This window comes from Elephantulus edwardii, unplaced genomic scaffold (genome assembly GCF_000299155.1).
Source record: "Elephantulus edwardii isolate Elephantulus edwardi_28Jun2011 unplaced genomic scaffold, EleEdw1.0 scaffold00122, whole genome shotgun sequence".
Taxonomy (NCBI): Eukaryota; Metazoa; Chordata; class Mammalia; order Macroscelidea; family Macroscelididae; genus Elephantulus; species Elephantulus edwardii.
The window spans coordinates 1,356,877-1,369,200 of NW_006399872.1; the positions used below are offsets into that span (position 1 = coordinate 1,356,877).

The 12,324-nt window shown below is 38.9% G+C and overlaps 1 protein-coding gene across 6 annotated transcripts in view; it reads left to right on the plus strand.

Annotated features, from left to right (window-relative positions):
- The first annotated feature begins 6 nt into the window (after nt 1–6).
- The window catches only part of RAP1GDS1 (RAP1, GTP-GDP dissociation stimulator 1), a 202,532-nt gene continuing 190,214 nt past the window's right edge, over nt 7–12,324 (plus strand). For all 6 annotated transcript variants that reach the window (XM_006893072.1, XM_006893075.1, XM_006893077.1 and 3 more), the window contains exon 1: nt 7–145. In XM_006893072.1, the coding sequence (XP_006893134.1) occupies nt 142–145 (4 nt within the window). In that variant the 5' untranslated portion in view covers nt 7–141. The remainder of the gene's footprint in view (nt 146–12,324) is intronic.

Consider the following 12,324-nt stretch of genomic DNA (forward strand, 5'->3'; position numbering starts at 1 on the left):
GCTCCTCCCCGGCGGCCGCCCCCCGCGGGTCCCTCCCTGGCTGCAGGAGAGAAGGAGGTAGAGGGAGGACACAGTGCCGCGCAGCCTGCACCGGAGAGACCTTCGCCTCGCCCTGCTGGCTCCTCACTCTCTGAGAGGAACATGGGTAAGTCATACCCCTCTTCCTCGTCATCGCCTGACATTTTTCTCTACCTCGGCATGTAGTAGGGTAGGAAGCTTTTATCACTCAAACTTGCCGGAATTTCTCACTCCTGCTGTGTGAGACTGTGGCTTTTTCTCCCGGGAGAGTCAGCACACGCGGAACGCACGCCGAGGACCCGGGTTGGGAGGGTCCGGAGTGCGGGGTGGGGTCGGGCTGCGGGGCTGGACAGTCACCCGGCGGCTCTCGGCACCTCGCTGCCTCGCCTCCCCTCCTCCATTCTTGCTGCCCGAGCCCGGGCACCCGGGAGGCAGCCTCGCCGGCTCGTATTCTCTGCCCCACACGGGCTTCTGTACAGGCCGCCCTCTTCCTCCTCCCGGTGCCTCCGGGGCTCAGGGCTCCCGTCCGACCGCGAGAAGGACCACTTAATGGAACTTCCCTGTCAATACGACCTTTCCCTCTTCTGGGCGCTGCTCATCCCGAGGCTGGGAGAGGTAGGCAAGTAGTTTGTGAGGGTGATTTTACAACCTGCACAGACATTTATTTTCGATGGGGTAAAGCGGACAGCCTCATAGGTTGAAATGATGACTTGTCAGAGGCCACGAGGAACGTGAGCAAAGAGCCGCTAGCTGTTGAATTAGTGTGGATAACTACAATGTGCAATATTCCTGTGCTCAACCCATTTTCTTGGTGCCTTTGCTTGCTAACAGGAAACTGCACCCTGTAATATGTTGTTGATGAACTTGGCGTGTTGGTTATTGGTTCCTAGCTTCCCAAGCCTAAATCTACATAATCTGATTTTGGTTCCCTTGTATTTATAGTTAATCTCAGGAGATTGATTTGGATGAGATATTTAAAAGCAAATTGAAGTTCTAGGAAATACGTATTATTTATCCACAAAATTTTAGTCGTTACTTAACTCTTAAATTCCATAATTACAGTCAATTCTGTACTGTAATTAAAGCTTAATTGGGGGGAGCGGTAAGCGGGGGATGTGTTAAAGTAGAATACCTGCATTTACATATTCTCCATTCCTGTTAATTATAATTTATTCCTTTAGAATTTGCTCCATTTGCGTTTGTCATCTGGACTTTCCCTTTGTGCAAGTTCTTAAGCTTGAGACATGTGGTCCTTGTATCTGTCAATACAGTTCTCACATGTTCAGAGTTAGATGATGGCAGTGGAAATCTTCAAGGAGGTACCTATATCTAGAGAGGTGGCAATGAAGCTTATTGGGACAAACAAAAGCTCCAAGGTCTGATTCAGCTCTTTGGCCAGATATTAGGAAAAGGCCAATGTTGCAGGAGGAAGTGGTTTGAATGAAATAAAAATAAATTATTGTTTTCTTTTAATGTAAATATTATTGGTACATTGAACAAATTCTAAAAATAGGGTGACCCATTTATATGTGCCTAGTCTTTGTGCGAAGATGGTACATGTTTGGGCAGAGGTTTCCTTCTGTTGAACTTAGAATAGACGTGAACCTTGCCAGCAGATCCACAGAATAAGAAAGTGTTGAGATCTGTTGTTCTAGGGTAGCTATGAGTTGTACTTGGTTGGACAGCACCTAACACCAACAACAAGAAGCAGATCCATGGAAAAAAGACCTGATGAACTGCTTCCATAAAGGTTATTAAATGTCAGGGAGTTTGTAGAGATCCTTATGTGTCTCAGAATTGCTTTACTGTAATCTCTGTGGAAATATATCATCAGATCTTTTTCCCATATAGCTCTTTAACCCTTTGTGCCTCCAGGTTCTACCGTAAATATTACAATTAAGAAAGCTCTATGGAATAATTCTACCCTGAAATGCTTGGCTTTGCTATGGATGATGTGTCAACTATGAAGGCAGCTATCAACAGTATCAGTCTTTATCTAAGACTAGCTTTGGTGGTTCTGTGGTATGGCATTGAGCTATGAGTATAGAACATAACAACCAACAGCAACAGTTTTCGATAAATAATACATCAGATTATTGGATATGTTGAACTTTTCCTTGACTATACCCTGATTTTCTTCTTATTTAATTACCAGATCTGACCTGTAGAAAATATTTTTCCATGTTTCATTATGAGCTTAAAAAATAGTCCTTTTAATTAAAATTTAACTTCCATGTTCAATCAGTACTTTTTTAGTGGGGAACAAATCCCACTGTAACACTAGTGAATAATATAGTTAAAACAGATTAATTTAAAAATAATTTTGTGACATTTTTAGTATTGAAACTTGATTAAAAGAGAGGGAAATATAAATAAAGACCCATCTATTTCACTTTGAAGCTTTCTCTTTGGCAAAATTAGTCTTTCTCTTCACCACACTCTATTTGTACCTTGTTAGATGCTTTTTAGCACTTACATAATCTACCTTATATTAGACTTGTTTATATATGTGTATGCCTGGTGCATTTAATGATGAGTTCCAGAAGGCGAAAACTATGTTTTACTAATCACTGTCCACACAGTGCTTTTTCACATAATAGGAATTCAGTAAATCTTAGTTAAATTAATTGTTGAACTTAAAGCCACATGTTTACTTTTTTAACTTTGACTCTGAAAATTATGAATATATATTTTGAGAGGAACATAAACATATATTTATACTAAGCCTCTCTGGGAAAAAATATATTGGGTTGTCTTATCCAGGTTTTGAGACAATCCCTAGAGAAACCATTTTCCTGTGCAATACTGCTTTCAATGATAAGGCAGTTTAGTATGTGATCATAGGTATATGCAGTAATATAAAATTGAATCATTGGAAAGCAATTTTATATTCTGAACCAAAGTAATGATAAAGACTCATACACATGTAAAAGGTGTAAAAAACACTATTAACGTAGAAGAAAAAAAAAATAACTTTTTATCCATTTATAGGAAATTAATAAGATGATTTAAAAAACAACTCATGGCATTGAAGGAAATTTATTATATTACCTTATGAACTATAAATGTTATTTTATTATTAATTCCCCATATATGTAATATTTCCTAACATTCTCCAAGTGCAGTATGCGGCCAAAGATACGTAAGATATTCTTGTTTCAAGTTGCTTATAGTCTTAGAAGATATGACACATGCACATATGTCTACTTTTGAGATTATAAGCAAATTGAAAAAATGTGTAAGTAATGTAAGAGCTTTACATATATTATAGGTTTAAGGATGGAAGGAAGGTGTTGAAAAATGGTTACCACCATTAGTTAACATCAAGATTTGTAAAGCTTTTGGAAGGTAAAAATGAATTGGCACTGTTTGTCAGAGGAAAGTGAGGGTGAGGAGAAATGACAGAAATAGAGAAATAGAAAACTAGGATTTTCAGAATATAAATAACTGTTTGGATTGGAGCAAAAAGGTAGGGAATAGTGGGTGACAGATGAAAAAAGTATTAATAAAGACCAGTTATGTCAGGTGTTGTTAGGTTGGTTCCAAATTGTAGTTATTCCATGTTGTTGTTATGTGCCGTGGAGTTGCTTGCGACTCATAGCGACCCATAGTGACCCTATGTACAACAATCCTAAACCCTGCTTTATCCTGTGCCAATCTTATTGTCTCTGACTCACCTACCCCCGTTACCCAGTCACTGAATCAATCCATCTCATCAAGATCTTCCTCTCCTGCATTGTCTCTTCACCTTCCCAAGCATGACGTCCCTCTCCAACGACTGATCCCTCCTTGCAACATGTCCAAAGTAGGTCAGATGAAACCTCAGTATTCTTGCCTCCAAGGAGCAGCCTGGCTTCACCCTCTCCAGGACAAACCTGTTCGTTCTCTTAGCAGTCCATGGTATATTCAGTACTCTTCTCCAACACTGCAGCTCAAAGGCATTAATTCTTCTTCTATCATCCGTAGTCATTGTCCAGCTTCCTGGTGCATAGCAAATGGTTGCAAAGACCATGGCCTGTATCAGGCGCATCTTAGTCTCCAGAGTAACGTCATTGCTCTTCAGTACTTTGGAGGAGAGGTCCCTAACAGCAGACTTTCCCATCGCAATACATCTTTTAATTTCCTGCCTGCTGGTGCCAAGAGTGTTGATTTTTGGAGCCATGCAAACTAAAGCTGTGAACAACCTCAATCTCTTCATCATCAATGCTGATGCTGTCAGTCTGCCCAGTGGTGAGACTCTTTCTTTTCTTGATATTAAGCCTCAATCCAAACTGAAGGCTGCAGTCCCTGACTTTCCACAGTAAGTGCTTCAGGTCCTCCTCAGTTTCAACAATCATTGTTCTGTTATTTGCATAATGCAGATTGTTGATGAGTCTTCCTTCAATCCTGATGCCACATTTCTCCTCAAAGAACCCAGCCTCCATGAATATCCACGGGAATAGATATTATTCCATTTACAACACAACAAAATGCTACTATGTTTGAACCATTTTTACAGCCACTGAGTGAGTCCATTTCACTGAGAGTCTTGTTCTTTTTCATTGAACCTCTGCTTTACCAAGACATGGTACACTTCTCTAGGGACTGATCCTTCCTAATATGTACAAAACACAGAAATTGAAGCTTTCAAATTTATAAGATGAAGTTTTGTCATCCTTTCTTGTAACAAACATTTTGACTATTCCAAGACATAGACCGTTCTTCTGATAGTTCATGGTACATTCAGTATTCTTCACTAACCCTGTGGTTCAAATGCTGATGCATTTCTTCTCCCTTATTTATTGTCAAACTTAAATCCAAACCTATACTTGTTTATAGAGGTACCATTAAACATTATCATTCCCTTAACTGATGGGCCAGATACTTGCTTTGTTGCTGGTGTTAGGTGCCATCGAGTCAAGTACAACTCATAATGACCTTATGAACCTGAATCCTCGCCTATCCTCTGCCAACCTTACCGTCTCTGATTCACTTGAGCTCAGTGCTACAATCCCGCATCAATCCATCTTGATGGAGGTCTTCTTCTCTTTGACTGACCCTTCACCTTTCTAAGCACGATATCCTTTTTCATGGAATAGCCTCTCCTAGCAATATATCCAGAGTATGAGAAGTGAAGCTTTGCCATCTTTGCCTCCAAAGAGCACTCTGGCTTTACCTTTTCCAAGGCATACCTGTTTGTTCTTTTGGCAGTCCATGCGATAGTACTCTTCTGTACACCACAACTCAAAGGCATCAGTTCTTCTGTCATTCTTATTGTTTAGCTCTCAGATGCATAGCAAGTAATGGAAAACACCATGGTCTGAAGTATGTGCACCTTAGTCTTTTAAACTGATAACATTGCTTTTCAGTATTTTGGAGTGATCCCTAACAGCAGACTTGCCCAAAGCAATACATCTCCTTATCTCCTGAATGGTGGTACCAAGAGTGTTGATTGTGGATCTAAGCAAGACGAAATTGTTAATAGTTTTAGCCCTTTATCTATCATGATGTTACCCATTGGTAAGGACCTTTGTTTTCTTGATATTAAGATTCAATTCATATTGAAGGCTGTAGTCTTTGATCTTCTGAAATAAGTGCTTCATGACCTCCTCTCTTTAAGCAGGCAAGGTTGTGTCATCTGCATAATGTAAGTTGTTGATGAGTCTTCCTCCCATCCTGATACCATATTCTTCTTCATGGAATGGTATAGATTCATTAAGTTGTCAACTGATGTAATGGATTAGATGAGAAACTAGAGAACATTAAGAGATGGTTGCAGTTTGGGGGAAAATGTCGAATTGCTTATGACAATGGAATAAACTTATTGCACATCAAAAATTACTTGGCAACTAATTGAATATGGATTGAGACTATGAGAAGAGGAGACATGAATATGACATTTTAGACCTATTGGACTAGGCTGTTTGATTTCTTATTTAGAAGCCTTGTTCTTTGGGCTTCTGTGTAGAGGTGGTAAATTATTTTACTAGACTTTGAATGCATTCTAATAGAAGTGTCTCACACATAGTAGCTATGCAATAAATATTTTAAAAATTTACTGAGTTTAAGGAGCTAGAATTTGAAATAGAGTTCTGGAAGTTGTCCACAAATAATCCCAAGATATTTGAAGTTAGGTAGGAGGATGAACGTCAACAAAGGAAAAAGAAATAATGGAATTTTTCCAAAACAAGAATCATGGGGGATGCCCAGTTTTAAGGAGGACCAGAATGATTTGACAATGAAAAAGAGAAGTAGGTAGGCGTGAAAGACTAGAATCTGCATATGCTTGGTTTCAAAAACGTGTAAATAAAATAGTCAATAATGTATGTTGCTTCCGAACAGTCAGGGTGATAAGGACTGTAAACAGGCCCCAAGGAGATGTGGCTTGGTTAGGATGTTAAAGAAGCAAAATCTTTGCCATTGTGTGAATTCAAATTCGCGGTAACTTTTTCTTTGGAATCAAATAGAACCATCCTATACAGTTTTATGGACTCAGATACCACATATTTTTTCTGTAGAGTGGTGAATGCATTTGAGCCACTAACTTTTTAGTTATCATCTCAGATTTTAACCGCTGCACTCCCTATGAGCATGTTACCCAGAGCGTTTTCCACCAATACAGCAGCCTTAAGATCTAAGGTAGATAATGGTATCATTTTTAAAAGGTTAATGAGTAAGTAGAAACAGTTTATTATGTATATGTAGAACCAAACTCAATTCTGACTCATTGTGACACTATAGGACAGAATCAAACTGCTCCATAGGGTTTGTAAGGCTGTAAATCTTTATGGAAGCTGATCACCACATCTCTTTCCTGTGAGTGCCTGGTATTTTCTAACTGTGAGTTGTTTGTTTAGCAGTCAAAAGCTTAACTGTTGTGCCACCAGAGCACCTAACTATGTATAACCTCTTCTCAGCCTGCCTCTGGGGAAAAAACACACACAAAATAACCAAAAAACCAAACAGCCAGAAAAACCAAAACCCACCCAAATCCATTTGCTGCAAGTCACTTCTGACTCATGGCAACCTGCGTTCCCTTGGCCTTTTTAAAGAACTAAAAGCATAGATTTCTTCAAACATTTTAAAATTGTTGCACTTTACAGAGAATAACAGATGCTATTTTCTTACCTGAGAATAATTTGTGATCTTACAAATGCCTCACATTTCTGTGACATTCCATTTTATGTTTTTGTGACTTAATGACCAAATCCATTGTCCTCAAGTCAGTTACAACTCATTGTAACCCTGTAGGACAGAGTAGAACCTGCCCCTTACAACTTCTAAGACTGTAAAGTCTTTGTGGAAGTATATCATCAGGTCTTTCTCTTGCAGAACAGCTTGTGGTTTCAAACGACAGTCCTTTGGTTAGAAGCTCTGCCACCAGTGCTCCTTCTTTGTAACTTAGTGTATATAGTTTCTTTTTCCGTAAGACCTGACCTGCACAGTGAATTTAGAAATAATTTTATCATTTCCCCCAGTATGTTGCATAAAAATACTGTTTACTTTTAAATGTGTTATACACACACACACACACACACACACACACACTTTTTTTTTTTTTTCAACTGTTAGACTTGATGAAGAGCTTTTAAAGAGCCGTGGTGGCACAGTGTGTTACATATTTGCTGCCAACCAGAAGGTTAGTGGTTATATGTACCCGCCGCTCCAAGGGAGAAAGAAAAACAATTGCTTCCCGTAAAGATTTACAACCTTGGAAACTTGATGGAAGTGGGTTTGTTGGACTTTCTAATTTTTATCCAAAGAGCTTTGGTGAAGTCATGATTAAGCACTTAGCTTCTAGCTGAAAAGTCAGAGTTTCTGAATGTACTGGTGGCTTCACAAACAATACTCTTTTGTAAAAATTATAGCCCTAGAAACTCTCATTAAGTGGCAATTTTGCTGTGTCCTGTAGTGTGCCTCTGTGAGTCGGAATTGACTCAGTGCAGGGAGCGTGTGCATGTGTCTGTGTGTAAAAAGTAAGTTCTTAGTTCTTCAGGTTTGGTTTTTATTTTTAAGCATATTTCGGCTTTAGGGATAGTACTTTAATTTTGCTTGCGTCCTTAAATACTTTTTGCTTGTATGGTTTTCATGATTAATTAGTAGTGAATATTGTTTTTGAGTTTTTGGGTTTTTTTTAAGAATGGGGGTGGCAGGGCGCTTTTTAAAAGCTGGTATATCACTGAAATTTATGATTTTTTTGAAAAGCATAGATGAAATATTGACTGTTTTCATAATTTCCCTTGTATTGGTTTCATTTTGTGCATGCACTCTTTCATTTTTTTTTTATGTTGAAGCTCTAAATTTGTTATCCTTGTTAGTATTCTACTCTTAAATATTTGATATTCTTATATGCAGAATTAATTATAAAGTTGTTGTTAGGTCCTGTCAAGTTGAGTCACGTATGACTTGTAGTGACCCTATAAACAATAGATCTAAGCTCTGTGCCATCCTGACAGTATCTGACTCACTCAAATCCATTGCTGCAGTCACTATATCAGTTCACTAGATCAGTCTGGTTAAGGAACTTCCTCGCCTTTACCATCTCTCCAACTTTCCAGGCATGATATCCCCCTCCAAGGAATAGCCTTTCCTAGCAAAATGATAAAGGTTGCAAGATGAAGCTTTATCTTTGCCTCCAAGGAACACTCTGGCTGCAACTTCTTCACAGCGTATTTCTTTGTTCTTTTGGTAGTCCATTCATTATTATTATCCAACATCACAGTTCAAAGACATCAGTTCTACTGTCATCCTTATTCATTGCCCAGTTCTTAGATGCATAGCAAGTGTCTGAGGAGACCATGGCTTGAATCAAGCACACCTTTGTTCTCAAACCGACATCACACCTCCTCAAGTTGGAGAAGTCTCTGCCTACAGACTTTCCCAGTGTATTATGTGTCCTCATATTCTGAATGCTGCTACCAAGGGTGTTGAATGTAGATTCAAGTAAGATGAAGTCATTGACAGAATTACTCTTTTCTCTAGCTATAATGATATAGTTTATTGGTCTGGTAGCTATGATTTTTGTTTTCTTGATGTTGAGATACAATCCATATTGAAGGTTGTATTCTTTGATCTGCAGCAAGCACTTCAGGGCCTCCTCACTTCCAGCTGGCAAGGCTATGTTTCTATGTAACGAAGGTTATTGATGAGTCTTCCTTCAATCCTGATGCCACGTTCTTCCTCATGGAGTCCAGCTTTTTTAATAATTAGCTTAACATACAGACTGAATAGGTATGGAGAAAGTATACAACTGTGATGCACACCTTTCCTAATTTTAAACCACATAGTGTTTTCCCTTGTTCACACAAAAGCTTCCTGATCTAAGTAGAAGTTTCACACGAACACAATCAAGTGTTCTGGGATTCCCATTCTTCTCAATGTTAACCATAATTTGTTATGATTCACATAGTCAGATGGCTTTGGATAGTCAATAGTCAGAGTCAACGCACAAATAGACATTCTTCTGGTATTCTTTACTTTCAGCCATTAGCAGTGATATCTCTGGTGCCGTGGCCTCTTCTAAATCCATCTTGAACCTCTGGCAGTTCTCTGTCTTTGTACTGTTCTAGACTTTTTGATCTTCAGCAGTATTTTGCATATGTATGATACCAGTGTTATTGTTCAATAACTTTCACATTCTATTTGGATCACTTGGGTTGCATCTGTCATTTGAACAGATCACTATCCCATTAATACCTGGAGCCTTAGTTTTTGCAAATGCTTTCAGCGAAGCTTAGACTTCTGCCTTCATCACTATTGGCTCTTGATCATGGGTTACTTCTTGAAATATTTCAGTGTTTGCCAAATTTTATGTTTCCCCTCCATCTTCTTTTGATGTATCCTGGATCATTCAGAATTTTGCCCATAGGATCTCCCAAGTCTTGCAACTCGAGGCTTTAAATTTCATTTTTTCCATTTTTTTTTCAGCTTGAGAAATGTGAGGAAGTTCTTCCCTTTTTAGTCTCCAATTAGATCTCTGCACTTTTATTCTAGTAAGTTGTTGTTGGTGTTTTGTCTTGCTGAGTTGCCTTTTGAAATCTTCTGTCCAGCTTTTTAACTTTAACATCTTTTCCCTTTGTTTTGGTTTCTCCATGTATTAGTGCAATTTTCAGAGTCTCTTCTGACATCCATTTGGTTTTTTTTTCTTTCTCCTGTCTTTCTAGTGACTTTTTTTTTCTCCTCATGGATGATATCCTTGATGTCATCCCCCAACTCATCTGGTCTTAGATTAATTAATTTGGAGAATGAAATAATTTTTATTTTGACATTGGAATCTAAGAGGTGCCAGACCACATGAGTTTGCATTTGGCATATATGCAGTTTGGTGGTACCAACAACAACAGCCCTAACAGTTACCTGAATTATTAATACCCAGGCATGAACATCTGGGGGAATGAAGAAGGAAGATCTGTCCCTTTGGGAAACTCATATTAACTCTAGTACATGACTTTGTATTGTTGTTGCTGTGTACCATCAATTAGGAACTGACCGATAGCTGATCCTCCAGTGAGTTTTCAGCATCAGCTAATTGTACAGGAGGAAGACTGCCCATCTTTCTCTCACGGGGCAGCTGATGGATTTAAACTGCCTATGTTCCTTCAGGATTTACCATGAGCTGACTAGAGCTCCCTTTAGACATGACTTTAGACAGTTAACTTTTGGGGAAACGATCAGTTATAAGGCTAAGGAACATTTTTAACTTTAAAATGCTTTCCTAGATATTTAACTTGGAAAAAGTTGATTTCTTTGAGACTAAACTTTGAAGTATACTCATTTTGTGTTTTAATTATGTACATTGCTATGTAACAATTGTCTGTATATATGTAAACATAGATACACTTCAAGTCTTTGATTCCAGCAGATATTAGACATCTCTACATACATCATACTTGGAAAAGTAGGTCAGTGAAAGAGGAAGACCCTCAACAAGATAGGTGAACACAGTGACTTCAACAATGAGATTTTACACAACAGAGATCATGTAGATGGTGGATATAAATCAGAGCTGACTCCACGGCACCTGACGACAGCAGCATACATAGTTAATTCAAACTCAGTAATTCCCAAACTGAAATTCATTGTATAATTTTTTTTTTTATTTTGTCACCTGCATAAGGCAGGGTTGTTGGTTTTTTATTTAAATTTTACTTTTTATTATTTTTTATGTGTGTACCATCAAATTGGATCTGACTGGTACAGGAGGAGATTGTCCCTCCTTCTCCGGCAGAGCATCTGGTGGATTCAAAACACGCACCTCTGGGATTGCAGTGTAGCTTCTTGCCACTAGGCCACTGGAGCTCCCCTCATTGTGTAAATTTTTATGATAATAACCAAAAATTTTCTGGTAATGTTGGACAAAGTCCTTAAAAAAATTTTCCATTTTTTAATGCATGTTGAGTTTGTGATGTAAGTACTTCCACCTTGGCCAGTGTCAAGCTACTAAAATTATATCACTGCAGTATAACCCATTACATAGTATTTATGGTTGTTGTTAAATGCCATCAAGTCTCCTGTGACCCATAGCCACCCTATGTAGACCAACTCTGAACCCTGCCCTGTCCTGAGCCAGTCTCACTAATTCTGACACACCAATCCCCTATTGCCCCAATAACTGTATCGATCCATCTCATCAGGGGTCTTCCTCTTGTGTATTGTCCTTCTACCCTTTCAAGCATGATGTCCTTCTCCAAAGACTGGTCCCTCCTGGCTACATGTCTAAAGTATGTGGGACAGAGCTCCAAAATCCTAGCCTCCAAGGAGAAACTTGATTTCACCCTCTCCAAGACAGACCTATTTGTTTTCTTGGTAGTTCATGGTATGTATGTTCAAAACTCTTCTCCAGCACCACAATTCAAAGGCATTGATTCTTCTGTCATCCTTAGTCATTGTTCAGCTCTCTGATGCATAACAAGTAATTGAGAAGACCATGGACTGGATCAGGTGCACTTTAGCCTCTAGACGGATATCATTGCTTTTTAGTACTCTGGAGAGGTCCCTGACAGCAGATTTTTCTCAATGCAATTTGTCTTTTGGTTTCCTGACTGCTAGTGTTAAAATAGTATTGATGGTGGAGCGAGCAAGCTGTTTATGGTATGATAAAATGAATAAGGATGATAGAAGAAAAAGTAATGCTTTTGAATTGCAGTGTTGGAGAAGAGTACTGAATATCCCATGGATTCTCAAAAGAGCAAACAAGTCTGTTTTCATAGTGGTGGTGTACTGTCTAGTCATAGCTACCCCTCCAGCTGCTTTTCAGAGGCAGTTAATCACACAGAGGAGATTGCCCATCTTCCTCCCACAGAGCAGTTGGTGGATTCAAACTGCATG